Source organism: Haliotis rufescens, unplaced genomic scaffold (assembly GCF_023055435.1).
Source record: "Haliotis rufescens isolate VD_foot unplaced genomic scaffold, xgHalRufe1.0.p SCAF_11, whole genome shotgun sequence".
In the NCBI taxonomy this organism is placed as follows: domain Eukaryota; kingdom Metazoa; phylum Mollusca; class Gastropoda; order Lepetellida; family Haliotidae; genus Haliotis; species Haliotis rufescens.
The window spans coordinates 25,776,069-25,793,333 of NW_025963791.1; the positions used below are offsets into that span (position 1 = coordinate 25,776,069).

The 17,265-nt window shown below is 42.1% G+C and overlaps 2 protein-coding genes across 2 annotated transcripts; both read right to left on the minus strand.

Moving 5' to 3' along the window:
- Positions 1–571: 571 nt before the first annotated feature.
- On the minus strand, positions 572–10,087 carry LOC124132766. The gene is made up of 7 exons (XM_046496881.2): positions 9,970–10,087; positions 8,509–8,889; positions 6,513–6,557; positions 5,561–5,941; positions 3,834–3,878; positions 3,435–3,496; positions 572–2,326 (listed from the first exon to the last, which is right to left on the minus strand). The coding sequence occupies exons 2-7, from the start codon at positions 8,846–8,848 to the stop codon at positions 2,171–2,173; spliced, it is 1,029 nt and encodes a 342-aa protein (XP_046352837.2). The 5' UTR covers positions 8,849–8,889; positions 9,970–10,087; the 3' UTR covers positions 572–2,170.
- A 5,768-nt stretch (positions 10,088–15,855) lies between these two features.
- Positions 15,856–17,030, minus strand: LOC124132858. The gene is made up of 2 exons (XM_046497001.2): positions 16,512–17,030; positions 15,856–16,042 (listed from the first exon to the last, which is right to left on the minus strand). Exons 1-2 carry the CDS (start codon positions 16,835–16,837, stop codon positions 15,856–15,858), a joined length of 513 nt encoding a protein of 170 aa, XP_046352957.1. The 5' UTR covers positions 16,838–17,030.
- Positions 17,031–17,265: the final 235 nt, after the last annotated feature.

The window sequence follows — 17,265 nt, forward strand, 5'->3', positions numbered from 1 at the left end:
ATATTGACATGAACTGTTTTTTCTGCTCAAGATTCCATTATTTACAGGACGCCGCAATACATCTCTATTATCTAGTGTATCATATCGTCGTGCTATTATGATGTATGATACTATGAAGATTTAATATAACGTATAACCCAAGATGCCGTCAACTAAACCAACAAAGCCCATACATCATATCATAATCTTCATTGTAAAGTGCTCTCCCACGTTCATACCCATTTGTATATAGTTTGACAAAATCCCTTTTATAATATAGCCTTAAAAGGTACACACAAAGTTACACACAATTTCTTGCCTGTAAAATTGATATCCGCGTGTAGCGTGTACAATTCAAACAAGGTGCGTCAGGCTGTCATTCATAAGTCCGCGAGAGGCTTGTTTCTGGCAATTTCGTCAATAAACCAGACAATTCTGAGGATTTGAATAGCTATTGTTTTGCTATTCGTTGACTGCGTTTTACAAAGCTTTATTGTCCGACTCTGCACAAATGTGTGGCTTTGTATACCGAGTCACGCAGCTTGCAATATCGACACGTGGCGTTTTGGGGGAAGTAATTATGAGTGCGATATATACAAGAATAATTTATTATATACAAGTAGATAAATACAAGACACTATATATGTGACAATCAGCACAATCATTACTTGATCTTATTCTAACATATCGTGACAGACTGAGTCTTGAATAAAGATGGACATAACATACATCATCTCGATGAGATTTAATAGCATCATTCACGGCCTTGGACCAGCCTTTCTTATTTATAAATTGACAATTATTGACATAGTTAACAAGTGTATCACTTTGGTTATACTTCTGTACAAGCTGTAGCATATTATATATCGGAGATTTTCTACTCCATACATTGCATGTAAAACTATCTGTACACATAAATTGACCCATTGAACTAGAACCATTACTTTAAAAACACAGTTATACTTTGATTACATAGCTTTCTTAAGAAGTAGAGTGCTCTTTTATCTATGTAATACTGTAGTGGCATGATGCCGATAGCATCCAATACACCAATACTGGGAGTGCGACTGTGTAGTCCCTGAACTTTTTTACAAAATTGACGTTGTAATTGACGTTTATATACTCTTTAAGAGGAAGTTTACCACAAACGCTGCATCCATAGAGAGCACATGATAAGATTACCATCTCCCAGATACGTGCTGCAGATAAGGGATTCAGACCACCAAAGTACAACCCATTATTATGGTTAGTGTTGATGAGTACACGTAACTTTTCGCATGCAGATTCTGTACGTTCAAGTGATGATTTATCTATACTAAGATATACACCTGCATATTTAATAGATTTCGTTTGTGGAACATGCATATCGCCAATTGATACATTAGTGGTTTGAACCTTATTGTTTGGGCATCCAAAGTATAGAACTGCACTCTTGCTTACATTATATTTCAGCTGCCACATATGAGGCTAAGGTCATCTGACATGGCATCTTCCCGAGGCAAGTGAGTTAACTGGCTTTAAAAGTCCAGTGTGGGTAGAAGGAAGATGCTGACATGGATAAAGTCTTGAATATATACAACAGTAATTAATGAGCAAAGACATAGCACACCTCGTTCATGTAAATACAATACAATGGTGATTAACAATGGGAATTAACATCATATAAGTAATGGCCGTTGAGTGATTCTAGAGTCGTACGCCATTCATACCATGGCTACATGGTAATTAACTGTGGCATTAAATGTTCATCCTGAAGACGGCTGTCCGGAATCGGTCACTATGACATCTTTGCATGTTGCTCGTATACCCTGTTCGCACTGATCTTTCCCTATGCCACCCAGCACTGTTGCATGTGCACGGCCCAGACCCCAGTATGTTTAGGCTGCGTGATGGCTCGGGAATGATGCTGACATTGTATTTTGGAATGAACAATTATTGACATACAGATATAATTGACGTCCCAGTGACGTTAAACCTGTAAAGGAGCCGTTTTAAATCTTATATGGAAATACTAGTATATAAAAAGGATGTTACATGTTACTGTGGGTTGTCTTGTGGCTTATCAATAGTAGATGGATGTACACGCATTTCTAAGGATAGCTTAGTTTGTAGATAACAAGCGCGTTTTGAATTTCCTCTCCCTACAAAAAGTCTAATAAATGCAGCGTCGATTCTGGTGGCCATTAAATGTTCACTGCTCATGTCTCTTGGGCACTGTCTGTTCCTCCTGCTCGGTGTGCTCCGTAGGGACACTTTGTCGTGGGTGTCCATCCCTCAGAGTCAGTCTGTTGCTCAGGGCCGCTGCCGACATCCTCTCCACCAGCTCGTAGTCTCTGACTAACGACAACTGCAACACCGTAACGCGAGGTTAGGATACCGGAAGTAATATGGCCGCTATACCAACAGTATGACACACGCAAAAGCGCGGCCTGGCTGGCCTTGGGATGACGTTATCTGTATTGTTTAAGGTTCAAGGTCAGTCATATTGGCCAGAGGCAGGCTTTATTTGCAGGGCAATACACCCTGCCGAGGGACAATATGACTGATAGAGCATTGATACGCTCAAATCCCGTATTGCCCCTACATTCTCGTATCTAAAGTTAAACAGGTTTTACCGTTCATCCCATTATTTCAGCAGTGTAGCAGGTGACGAACGCTAACGATCTGCTAGTTCTATTTAATATTGCTACGTAAGGACGAACCACAATTACGGCTGAGAGAGGTCTGGTAATAGAAGAAGAAGAAAATTGTTTATTTTTGTCTCACCCATGGTCACAAAATACATAACACAACAAGATAAAACATGGCCACCCATTCAGGGTTATGAGAGACATTTAACATATAAACAAATTATAAATTAAATCACATATTTAAAACATATAAGTATTGGGTCACACGAGCAACCTGCACTTACAATATCAAATATTACCCACGATATAATATCTTAATATAACCTGCAATACAATGCTTAAAGACGACCCGCAGTGTAATATTCGGATACAGACCGCTGGAAACAGTGCTTTGTAAAAGTAATAAATTAATATTATATTATTATGATATATTTACATCCATACGTCGTCGAAACATCAGGGACACTGGTGCAGCTATAGGCAATGTTGTATCTCCTCGTTTTGCATAAGGTAAACAAACTGATTAATTTTGGCTAAATATTTATTTTGGTAATACAGACGCCATATTACGTTGCCTCATTACAAGGTCAACCAGCCCGCAGTGAGACACTGCTGACGGGTAGGCTAAATGACTAAGTATCAGGTGGTTTGGAGGAGTTACACAGAAAACTCGCTTACATGACATACTCAGAGCCATTGGCAATATGTCGACTAATCTGTAGTTCGAATCAAGCCGGATCTCTGCCAGAGCTATAAAGTTACATTTTCACGAGTGGGACTGAATACAACAAGAATTAAATTTAAACCATAAATCAATTTTCTTACTGGCGGATTGTGGAGCTCATGATCCTGTTCCGCCGTTGTTGTTTCAGCTAAGTGCAGGTCTCCTGCAACAATATCATGAATGTTGTTTCATCAATGTTGCGCACTCAGCATATTCCATCTTTATCAAGCTACACGTTTCACGTAAATTTCCGGTGTAGGCTGTACACAATCCCCGGGTACAGTATCGTCGTCTCTATTATTATGTGTTATTTAGATCAGATAAAATAGCATACCCATACCTTCTGAATTGATCATATAAAAATTAACTTTTCCCGGTTGGCCCCGACTTTCAACATACTCTACCCTTCTTGCTGGACTCTTGTTTCAATTAGTTTGTTTTACTGTCGATTCGTGAATAGATGACGGTTCTATCAACATTGAAAACCTCGTCATCCTTACCTCCACTCGCTCTGTTACTGGCATGACCGCTGTCAGTTGATGCGACTGAAACACGATCACGAAAACAATATATGTCGACTATTGAGTGAGTGAGTGAGTTGGATTTTACGCCGCTCTTAACAGTATTACAGTTATATCGGGCCGTGTCAGCTTAATGTGGGAGGAAAGCCCGAAGTGATGCAGACCTCAGACGTTTACCACTTCGGTGAAACCCACGAGCACAGGTATGGTGCTGACAAACCTAGATACATAATCGGGGCGAACCGGGTTTCGAACCCACATCATAGGTTTCTGGCGTGCCCAAGGGAAGCAACTCTGTACAGCGAATCGCGGCGCCTCGACTGTTGAAAAAGCAAAAGAAGAGAGTTACAGTTGGACCGATAAACTGAATACAAGACACACACGAAATGACAATTTTACAAGCAGATTATACCTTTCATCTCTGGCATGCACAACGACATATTAGTAGCGAGTGCGTTTGGTTTAACGAAGCTTTGAACATTAATTTACCTCACGTCGTGACTGGGAGGTGGGATAGCCTAGCGGTTATATATAGAGTTCGCTCGTCACGCCGAAGCCGCGGGTTCGATTCCCCAAATGGGTACAATGTGTGAAGCCCCTTTCTGGTGTCCCCTGCCGTGATACTGCAGGAATATTTTCTAAGAGCAGCGTAAAACTATACTCACTCACGTTGTGAAAGCTAAACCACTTTCCTACCCAGAGTTCCTTGCGTTCAACCTAGTACCTCTGCATGCGCAATTTCTCATCACATCTTACACAGTCCATTAAAAAAATCACATTATGGTTTTCATCTGTTTTATTTTTGAAATGTCTACACATTTACAAAAATAGTGTTTTTAAGTGGTCATCTTTTACTGAGAAAATATCCTGGGGAAACCAACGGGCATGGGTATGGTGCTAACAAACCGAGGATTATAATCTGGGCGATTCCAGGAATCAACGACCAGCGGATCCTGGAACGGTCAATGGATGTACCTCTGCACAGCGACAAAGGGCGAAAGAGTGTGAAATTCTAGACCACGTTGGATGCAGAGCAGGTGATAGAGCATTATTATTATTACTCATATCAGTTGTTTCAAGGTTTATCAGCACCATATCCATGCTTGTGGGTTTCACCGAAGTGGTAAACGTCTTAGACCTGCATAAATTCGGGCTTTCCTCCCACATTAAGCCGACACGCCCTGATATAACTGGAATAATGTTAAAAGCGGCGTTAAACCCAACTCACTCACTCACTCATATAAGTGCCAGGGCGTCAGTGAGTGTGTTAAAGGTAGACTTTGCGTCGGCAATATCCCACCCATATAACGACGAGAACAAATCATACATTCATAAAAGACACATTAGAACATTAAGGTAAATATCACCAATTGATTCGGTGTAAATCAACTGGATAAATGTAAATCATTTCTAGACATAATTCATACATGTATTGTGTATTAAGTGATGAGACTGTATTAATCTGACACCATAAAATCGAAATACCACTTTCTGTCGGAACTACTTTCGGTATGCTTCAACGTAAACACGCGTGTGCGCGTGATCGCAAGTCAGTCTGGTTGTTATTGAACTTATCGTGCGAAGTGATTGAAGCGTCATAAAATCTCGTGAGCGTGCCAGATTGTGGCAAATCCAGCTGTGCAGCTGTCATTCAAATTTCGACCACTGTTTCAGATTCGTTTAATTGAAGTACAGAAGCACCTTACCCGATATTCTAGCACCAACTGCTTGTAGACTCTCGTCTCCACATGACTTGAGAACGCCGGCCACTACTTCGTCTATGACCCCCTGGAGCTCCCTGCCCAAATCTTGTATGCGCATAGCCCTGGACACAAGTAGGACAGGCCCTGCACTAGCTACACTCTCCGAGTTGGGACGAGAGTCAATTCCTTCGTCGGACCCAGAGTAACGTTTCCGAGTTTCCCTTTGGTCCTGGTGTAATTTGAGTTTGGAAGCTAACGCTTTATTTGCGCAACACTGGTTTAAAAGGATTTCCAAAACTTCTTTGTGTATGCCATCAGCGACATTGTCGTCCCATGCAGACATTGCGTCACCCAATGTTGTCGTCAGATCATCTGGGTTTACACCTGAATTGTGCATACTTAAGTTAGAATTTGTCACGACCACCATGACATATAATAATGCAGAATCGTAAATACCCGAGTAAACTGTGCCCAAAATAAATGCCGGATTGATTGACGCACCAAAAGATATGTCTTGTACAAAACGCCAGCAGCGTGTATATATAAACGCCTGTTCAAACGTAAGAGGAAAATCTAATGATTACATAATGCCCCCTTTCCAAAAAAACCGTTAATAAGTCTTTGATATATCCCAAAGCTCGGACTTCTTATGTGTTCCATTAAAACAAGAGGGGCGGTCGGGTAGCCTTGTGGTTAAAGCGTTCGCTCGTCACAATAAGGCGGTACACAATCCCCGGGTACATTATAGTCGTCTTTATTATTATGCGTTATTTAGATAAGATAAAATAGCATACCCTTCTGAATTGATCACATAAAAATTAACTTTTTCCGTTTGGTCTTGACTTTCAACATACTCTACCCATCTTGCTGGACTCTTGTTTCAATTAGTTTGTTTTACTGTCGATTCGTGAATAGATGACGGTTCTATCAACATTGAAAACCTCGTCATCCTTACCTCCACTCGCTCTGTTACTGGCATGACCGCTGTCAGTTGATGCGACTGAAACACGATCACGAAAACAATATATGTCGACTATTGAGTGAGTGAGTGAGTTGGATTTTACGCCGCTCTTAACAGTATTACAGTTATATCGGGCCGTGTCAGCTTAATGTGGGAGGAAAGCCCGAAGTGATGCAGACCTCAGACGTTTACCACTTCGGTGAAACCCACGAGCACAGGTATGGTGCTGACAAACCTAGATACATAATCGGGGCGAACCGGGTTTCGAACCCACATCATAGGTTTCTGGCGTGCCCAAGGGAAGCAACTCTGTACACCGAATCGCGGCGCCTCGACTCTTGAAAAAGCAAAAGAAGAGAGTTACAGTTGGACCGATAAACTGAATACAAGACACACACGAAATGACATTGTACAAGCAGATTATACCTTTCATCTCTGGCATGCACAACGACATATTAGTAGCTAGTGCGTTTGGTTTAACGAAGCTTTGAAAATTAATGTTACCTCACGTCGTGACTGGGAGGTGGGATAGCCTAGCGGTTATATATAGAGTTCGCTCGTCACGCCGAAGCCGCGGGTTCGATTCCCCAAATGGGTACAATGTGTGAAGCCCCTTTCTGGTGTCCCCTGCCGTGATACTGCTGGAATATTTTCTAAGAGCAGCGTAAAACTATACTCACTCACGTTGTGAAAGCTAAACCACTTTCCTACCCAGAGTTCCTTGCGATCAACCTAGTACCTCTGCATGCGCAATTTCTCATCACATCTTACACAGTCCATTAAAAAAATCACATTATGGTTTTCATCTGTTTTATTTTTTTAAAGTCTACACATTAACAAAAAAAAGTGTTTTTAAGTGGTCATCTTTTACTGAGAAAATATCCTTGGGAAACCAACGGGCATGGGTATGGTGCTAACAAACCATGATTATAATCTGGGCGATTCCAGGAATCAACGACCAGCGGATCCTGGCACGGTCAATGGATGTACCTCTGCACAGCCACAAAGGGCGAAAGAGTGTGAAATTCTAGACCACGTTGGATGCAGATCAGGTGGATAGAGCAATACTATTATTACTCATATTAGTGCCAGGGCGTCAGTGAGTGTGTTAAAGGTAGACTTTGCGTCGGCAATATCCCACCCATATAACGACGAGAACAAATCATACATTCATAAAAGACGCATTAGAACATTACGGTAAATATCACCAATTGATTCGGTGTAAATCAACTGGATAAATGTAAATCATTTCTAGACATAATTCATACATGTAAGGTGTATTAAGTGATGAGACTGTATTTATCTGACAACACAAAATCGAAATACCACTTTCTGTCGGAACTACTTTCGGTATGCTTCAACGTAAACACGCGTGTGCGCGCGTGTGTGTGTGATCGCAACATTCGTCATCAATCGCCCCTTTCCGTAACCTGCAACAGGACTCGTCCCCCTATCGATGAATGTTATGTACGAAAATACGACAAACCAATCAGAATGCGCGTATGATTTCAAGTTCTTCGTCAAAGAATCCCTCAGAAATAATTTTTGATTTTACATATGTCTTGCATATAAGAATATACCAAAGACATAGTTAAGTTCAATCATGCTGTATAATTCCACACGTCCCGATGTGCTTTAAATTGCATCTGAAATATATATAATATATGTGGAAAATGTGTGAACCATTACGCAACGAATTGACAATTGTTTGAGGTATGCCCGTTTGCGCTAAGGCGGAACCCGGTCGCAAAAATGGCCACGAGAGGGGCACGAGTCGCAATTCGGCTTGTCCCGGAATAACACGAGTTGGTCACGAATGTGATCGCAAGTCAGTCTGGTTGTTATTGAACTTATCGTGCGAAGTGATTGAAGCGTCATAAAATCGTGCCGGATTGTGGCAAATGCAACAATGCAGCTGTCATTCAAATTTCGACCACTGTTTAATTGTTTAATTGTTTAATCGTTTAATTGAAGTATAGAAGCACCTTACCCGACATTCTAGCACCAACTGCTTGTAGACTCTCGTCTCCACATGACTTGAGAACGCCGGCCACTACTTCGTCTATGACCCCCTTGAGCTCCCTGCCCAAATCTTGTATGCGCATAGCCCTGGACACAAGTAGGACAGGCCCTGCACTGGCTACACTCTCCGAGTTGGGACGAGAGTCAATTCCTTCGTCGGACCCAGAGTAACGTTTCCGAGTTTCCCTTTGGTCCTGGTGTAATTTGAGTTTGGAAGCTAGCTCTTTATTTGCGCAACACTGGTTTAAAAAGATTTCCAAAATTTCTTTGTGTATGCCATCAGTGACATTGTCGTCCCGTGCAGACATTGCGTCACCCACTGTCGTCGTCAGATCATCTGGGTTTACACCTGAATTGTGCATGTTTAAGTTAGAATTTGTCACGACCACCATGACATATAATAATGCAGAATCGTAAATTCCCGAGTAAACTGTGCCCAAAATAAATGCCGGATTGATTGACGCACCAAAATATATGTCTTGTGTAAAACGCCAGCCACGTGTATATATAAACGCCTGTTCAAACGTAAGAGGAAAATCTAATGATTACATAATGATCCCTTTCCAAAAAACCCGTTAATAAGTCTTTGATATATCCCAAACCTCGGTCTCCTTTTGTGTTCCCTTAAAACAAGTGGGGCGATCGGGTAGCCTTGTGGTTAAAGCGTTCGCTCGTCACGCCGAAGACCCGGGTTCGATTCCCGACATGGGTACAATGGGTGAAGCCCATTTCTGGTGTCCCCCGCCGTGATATTGCTGGAATATTGCTAAAAGCGGCGTAAAACCATACTCACTCACTCACTTAAAACAAGTGGAACACGTGAAACGTATCGATAGTGAAGAGTGAGTGTATGTTTATACGTTTGTCGCTATCCATGCAGGAATATCACGGCGGTGGGACTCCAGGAATCCACCGTCACTACTCGCATCTCTTCGTAAGCTACATTCGGCCTGTTGGCATGAGTTGGTCATGATCGACCAGGAATTGGCTTCACACTCTGTACCAATGTGGAGAATCGAACCCTGCCATTTGGCGTGATGAGCAAACTCTTTAACCACAGGCTATCCCACAACCCGTAACACAGATAAGAGACATTTCAAACAAAAGTGTAAAAGTCTTGGTCGAAATGCCTCTCTGAAACTCACAGACGCACGCCACAAACTTACGACAGGCCTGAAACATTCGGAAAAAAATTCAATACCCGGCACTTATTTAAGTACTTATAAAAACACATCAAAACCACTCCCTACTGTAAAAGTTGCGTACAATAGCATATTATTAGAACTACTTCCTTCTTAGTCCTCGACCTACATAGCAATCTATAGTGCTCTACGAACAGTGAATACAGTCTGTTGGCGACACACCTATATACAGGTATTATCAGAGATGTACGGATTTGCTACTGTATATTGAAAATCACTTTTTTTACCTCAAAAGCTCAGCCTCCCTTCCCTAATCGCCATACTCCGAGAAAATCTCTAACTCTCTGATGTATGACTGTGTATCTATATCAGCGTATAACTTCCTTGATATACACCCAATCAAATCACTTTGAAAATGGTCACGTGCGGTGAACATACTCGTCTATATGTACCCGTCGTCAATAAGTAAACCACGTGCCGAGAACATATGGGGACAGCAAGGCGAAAGGAACGTTCACATCGTACAACTAGCTGTATACAATCCGTTGCATGCAACACCTTGTATCGTCTGAACCTGCAAGTCGGGCCAACTTTTGACGTATGCAATTTGTCGGACGTAAGTTGTACGGCAAAGGATATGTTCCGTCTTTCAGAGACAAGTTGTACGTTTGCAGTTAGCCAGCCAGGGCAACTATTTCTTCTGAAGAAGTCCAAGATCTTACGAAATCAGAGTTGTATTCAACTGATCACTGTGTGAACGCCTAGCTGCATGCCACTTTAATTTATACAACTAAAACCATGCAAAAGTTGTACCAATACCGTGGGATTGCCCTTTAAGGGCGAAACTATGTTTAGTAGTTTCAGGTGCCTCAGACCAGTGGGCCCTCGTTCTGCAACTATAGGCACATATGAATATAGCTGTTACATTTAATAATGACAGTTTGCTTTCTATAACATATTCAAACCCTAGAATTCACACAGCAGTTGCTGTAGTTTAGTTTATAGAATGTCCCGTAACATTATTACACGATAATTACCCATTCGTGACCAACTCGTGTTATTCCGGGACAAGCCGAATTGCGACTCGTGCCCCTCTCGTGGCCATTTTTGCAACCATCTTAGCGCAAACGGGCATACCTCAAACAATTGTCAATTCGTTGCGTAATGGTTCACACATTTTCCACATATATTATATATATTTCAGATGCAATTTAAAGCACATCGGGACGTGCGAATTTATACAGCATGATTGAACACATTTAACTATGTCTTTGGTATATTCTTATATGCAAGACATATGTAAAATCAAAATTATTTCTGAGGGGTTCTTTGACGAAGAACTTGAAATCATACGCGCATTCTGATTGGTTTGTCGTATTTTCGCACATAACATTCATCGATAGGGGGACGAGTCCTCTTGCAGGTTACGGAAAGGGGCGATTGGATAATTACCATACTGCCAGTGAGGTAAAGTGTGTTGAGATTGCGCTGCTTCAGAACAAGAATCAGGGCAGTGTAGCCCGGGTTTTGTTTCATCACATGGGTAGAATGTGTGGAGCTCATTTCTGGTGGCCCCCTTCCTGACATTCCTGGAATATTACCAAAAAGGTGCGGTTTGCAGACAGGATTCTAAGGCGTTCCCGAGATCAGCAATGAGTCAGAAGAGCAGTAACCCTGCCGTTGATGCCAGAACACCACCTAGAAGATGTGTGGGTACGCGCCCTGGTAGAATTTAGGGTGTTGCAATTTTCAGACTATGTCACTGCGTACTGGGTAGAGGGCAACTACAGCAGAACATCGTGGAACCATTTCAAAACCCAAGGTCAACGTACCACCAACCACGCCGAGGAATGACACTCGAATGTAACCTCAACATTAGCATTTCCCCACCCAAACATCTTCAAATTCACCAACATCTTCAAACTCACCAACATCTTCAAATCTGAGCAAGCCTACACCAAACAATTATATCAAGCTACACGGCAAGGGCAAGCAACGCCCAAAGAAATCTAAATATCGCCAACTAGAACTGAGACTGCAGGCAGAAAAAAAACAACCTGCAAAACGGAACGAAGACAATTAATGAGAATGCTGATGCATTTTCTTATCTAACTGCCTAGTACATTTCAACTTAGTATCTTGAAATTTTAACTTAATATCTTGAAATTTCAAGGAAAAAAGGAAAAAACAAGTGACCCTAAACGACTTCACCATAATGGTAAAGACTCACGACCGGCATCAGTTGGTGTTTGTCTCCTACTTTCAGCTTCCACTGCCTGATATCACTGAATTAGTGTTAAATGATTTGATAAAGCTAACTCACTTACTCGCTCTAATGAAAGACTGGAAAAGGAAAGAGCGCCACAGTCAATCACTCAGGCACCCAGTAAAGAATACCATACTGAGTGCATTTGTGCAAATCCCGCATAAACATTAAATATGTATTTGTGTTGTACAGTCATTCTATAAATACACATACTTGGAAATACCCTGGTTTAACCCGAACTTCCTCCTGCTTAATTAAACAAGGCGATGACTCAGTGCGGAAATAGACCGGAGCGCCTTGGTTTTTCCCATCATGGTCACGTAGTACGTTGAAATTCGATTCGTGTAACAGGATAGCCAGATGAACAGTTGTCAAACCGCTATATTTACATGTGGCTATGTGTGTATGTGTGAAATAATGAACTAGTTCACAGGCACGAGAGCAAACTGCACTACGAGTTGCAAATGTGACGACACACTCAGACACACCCTGTTGGTTATAACAGGGTATGAAACTCCTAAAAACTTCACAGCCAGACCACAGGACTGGCTAGCTGAAATACTTGCCACCCCTGACCAAAACCTGCCTGCCCACTATAATCATATGTTTCTCAGGATAAGCTAACGGGGTTTCTTTTTGGTTACATTTTATCATTCATCTTTACATGTGAATTAATGCTTATCATCGGGAAATATTTAGAATATTGTCACATATGAAATATAACCCGACCGTCGGGCAGGTGGATTTGAAAATCTGGCAGCCCGAGTTGAAATCAACCCGTCTCGGACGGTCGGGCAGGCAGGTATTTCGAACACTGGTTATAATTAGAGCGTTCGGTGACATGTATTTTTACCCTTTTGAATGAAACTTTCCCCAGTAGCATAACTCATAGGCCGTTTAATATTTCTTAAGAACCTTGAGGTGGACTAAGTGAGTTAAGTCACTTTACACCATATATTGATGAATATTTGCTTATTAAAGAATAAAAAGTAATTTGTAATAAAATCCCGCGCTTATTTGTCATGTCACGTTAGAAAAGTGTGCTCAGGGATGTTATTTGTGAAACACATACATCCATTGCTGAGAGAATGCGAGTTCGTGACGAATGAATACCGCAGTTCATCTCATATGCATAATATGTTATAGTCAATTTATCTCACCACAGTCGTCACAAGCGCAGCAATACGCTCTGAAGAGTGGCGTCCCTTAGGAGTGCCACAACCTACATTCGCCTTGATTTTTTTTCTAGGTTTGTCAGCACAACAACTATTTTTCCATTATGGATTACCGCCAAGCTAATATTCCAAATACCAAATATTGGCGGCCCGAGTGACTCGTAGAATTGCTATTTGAAAGACTCTCAAGGATAAATTGGCTTGTGAAATGAAAGCATCGTTTAAGTTGTTTGCTTTCGGTGAGATGACATGATTCGATGGATTTTTTTCTTATCTCAAAAGTTCAGTATTTCACTCTGCAATTAGATAGGAAGTCAAGTTAACCAGCCGGACTCCTGATGCTGCGACGGCCACAAACTCACAGCATAAGGAGTATAATAATAACGCTTTAAGTCCTTAGAGTAAGAGGCCGCCTCCGTGGTTTAGTGGTAGAGCGTCCGCCCGGAGAGCGGAAGGTCCGGGGTTCGATCCCCGGCCGCGTCATACCAAAAGACGTTAAAAGATGGTACTTGTTGTGACCCTGTCTGGCGCTCGGCATTAAGGGGCTAAAACAAGGACTGGTCGGCTCGGAGTCAGTTTACTGTGTCTGAGTGGGATATTCATGTTAAACTGCGGCATGGTATCTCAGTGAGCTAGCACTATAAATCGGCATCAGTCCGGACTAGTACAAGCAGCCACACACGTACATGCACGTCGCTATATAAGTGCAATAATCTTGGACGTGACGTTAAACCCAATTTCACCTCACCTTAGAGTAAGAGCGAGGGGTAAACTACATCGGCTGACACTGTACACACGGTGCTGTGTCATCCCAGCATTGCAAGTTAATTCCAAATCTTACTTTTTATATCCAAACAATGACCGCCAGCGCTGTTGCCTGACCCCAGTGAGAGTAGGGTTGTGTCCGTTACACTGCAGCCTAGTCCATTCAAGCGATCTACAATGTATATACAACAACATCCGACTCTGAATCACAACTACTGCTGTCATCTCACCACTAGACATTAACGTCCAAATAGGACATATCCAATCAAACGAAATTGCAAATGTATGTTTGTTTGTTGTTTAACGCCACACTCAATATTCCAGCTATATGAGGGCGGTCTGTAAACAACCGAGAACCAGAAAATTCAGTGGTTTACATCATGAGCATCGATCTACGCAATTGGGATACGATGACATTCATCAACCAAGTCAGCGATCCTGACCACCCGATCCCGCGTTAGTTGCCCCTTGCCTGGAAGACATTTCCTAATCTTCGATCAGAGTGGAAAGGGTTTGTCGCATTTATTTAGTTCTTGTATTTCCCGTTGTAACAAATTAAAATTTACTTTCAATTAAGACATAACGTAGGCCATAACACAAAAAAATAGTTGGCCATAGGCTAGAAAAGTGCCAGGAAGCTTTCATCGAGTTATTTTTATAATTCGAGTTAATGAAACTAGAGGAGTGAGTGAGTATGGTTTTACGCCGCTTTTAGCAATATTCCAGCAATATCACGGCGGGGGACACCAGAAATGGGCTTCACACATTGTACCCATGTCGGGAATCGAACCCGGGTCTTCAGCGTGACGAGCGAACGCTTTAACCACTAGGCTACTCGACCGCCCCTAAAACTAGAGGAAATGAGGTTTCGCTGTGAACATCAGTGTGTGGTCAGAAAAATAAATTGTGTTTGAACTGTGCCCCGTACCCCCTTTTCAAGAAAAAGCGACCATTTGTGTTAAAAAATACATGGTAAAAGAGTTTCCCCAGGGGGGCAGCGACATCATGTTTAGCTTGTTTTCTATAATCTGAAAACAGTGACAAAAGTGAAAAAGGGCACCGAAAAATTGACCAGGGTGACTTAGTACAAAACTAACAGCCTTATCGCAACGATGATCGTAAGTCTTAAAGTATGGGAGTTACGATCACCGTAGCGTTAGGATCCCTTTGTACAACAACACCCAGTTGGTGTGTGTCGTGACAGAGGCAATCCTATCCTTTGTGAAAGAAGAGGTAGACAGTAGTCCATTCCATGATATGGTTTAACATCTATTTGTATGTTTCAAAAACTAATGCGTGTCGAAGTTGCGTTGAATCCAAAATTTAAGTGAGCGATTGGAGATCACTCTTAGTCCCACGCGTGTCTACCTCAGTGGAGGTGGAAGAAGTGCTCGTAAAATAGCCAATGTGGCGACACCGTCCTTCGAAGAGGAAAGGTCCGCTCGGATTCGCTGACTAAACAGCATCACAATACTATGTGGCATGTACTAAGAGACAGCGTTTACCCCAATTTGTGCATAATAGGAAATTAAGGTGTAATCCATGTGACCAGCGGTTGAAATGTACGGATAATTTGACCGCCTGCATTTATTACGCTTGTCGTGAGATAAAAGAGCACCCGAGTGACCATGAACATATATGACAGGTGTGTAAATATGGTAGACACAATGTTATGGATAACAACTTCTTTAATACTGTAAAGTGCGACGTTTCGGTATAGATCCTTATACCGTTGTCAAACAACTTCGTGTGCACAATTGGAATCCCAGATGTCTACTTCGTGTGCGACCCGAGAAGATCTGGGAAAGAATAAGTCTTCAGCAACCCATGCTTGCCGTAGCAGGCGACTATGCTTGTCGTAAGACAACGTAAATAATCAAGTCTAGACCAGACAATCCATTGATCGATCCACGCCATTGGGATACGATGATATGCATCAAGCAAGTCAGCGAGCCTGACCACCACTTCTACTTCTTGGCTGGCTTCTTCACCACCGCCCGCTCTTCCTCCAGCCTCTTCAGTTTCTCCTCCCTCACCTGAAGCTGATACTCTGCCTTCATTTTCTTGATGAAAAGGCGACGCTTCTTCTCGTCCTTGACAGCTTTGTGCTTTATTTCTTTGTCCAGTTGTTTCCTCTGGACTTGCTCCACCAACCTGTTTAAAATCAGTTCAATCATGTTTATTTTGGTTTGTTTGTTTGTTTCTTAACGCCGAACTAAGCAATATCCCAGCTGTATGACAGCGGTCTGTTAATAATCGAATCTGGGCGAGACAATCCCATTGATTGACATCCTCTACGCATCATCAATAGGAATACGATGACATTCACCAACCAAGTGAGCGAGCCTGACCAACCGATACCATTTGACATTTAATATGGTTTTCTTGAGCCTGGTCCAGACTAGATTATATATAAGCCATCATTTTTCGATTAAATCCCATCTCTATATATATACATAAATGTTACATGTAGGATCAGGCTGTATCTTATGCTGTTTATTTATGTAAACTTCTTTCTTGAAAAGTCCCATGGTGGGATTCTTTCCTCAACTGTGATTAGTAATTTACTCGATAACATTATATTTGAAATAATCAGTGACGTATAGAACCACAAATAACCTACTTATCATATCTGAAAACATCCGCTATGATTTGCTTCTCTTCGGACGTGTAATGACCTCGTAATGGAATTCGCCATAGGCGTCGGGGAGCTCTGCCACGGGGAACAACCCCCTCCACTGCGGGGACAGAGAAGGCAACTCCTCCGCTTGACTGACGGTCGGGGACCAAACCCTCGTCTCGTAACTGTTGAAGAATCTTCGTCCGTGACAGTCGGGATTTTGACGGTGTCACGTAGTACAGCTCGTGAGGACAGTTGATCTTGCCCGTCAGAGCCTCCTCGGGAGATGTCTGCTTGAAAGGCTTAACCTTGGTCTGTTTGCATCCCATTTTAGACAGATCTGGACGCCCTTGACGCCTCAACCATCGTCCGAGTTTCTACCACAAGAGTAGTAAAGTAATGTGAGGACACTTTGGGCGATTTGATGACACAATGAATAAAACACTGGAGAACACACAATGGACGACACACAGGGAGACACACACTAGATGATAAACTGGATGATGACACAGCTGATGCCTCGGTTTGAGTCCCAGACGTGTCTGGACACACATCTATGTCTGTGATTTTCAATTTGTGTTCATGCGATTATTTCCAAAGCCCTGCATCTTTTATCTACTTTATTATCACGTAACTCATATTTCATCTTATTTATTTTAAATCATGTTCGTTTTAGCCCCATCAGGGATCACGGGTGATCAATGCATATGAATGTGACAGCAACGAAGTCGTGCTAGCGTCACACCAGGTGTTGTGT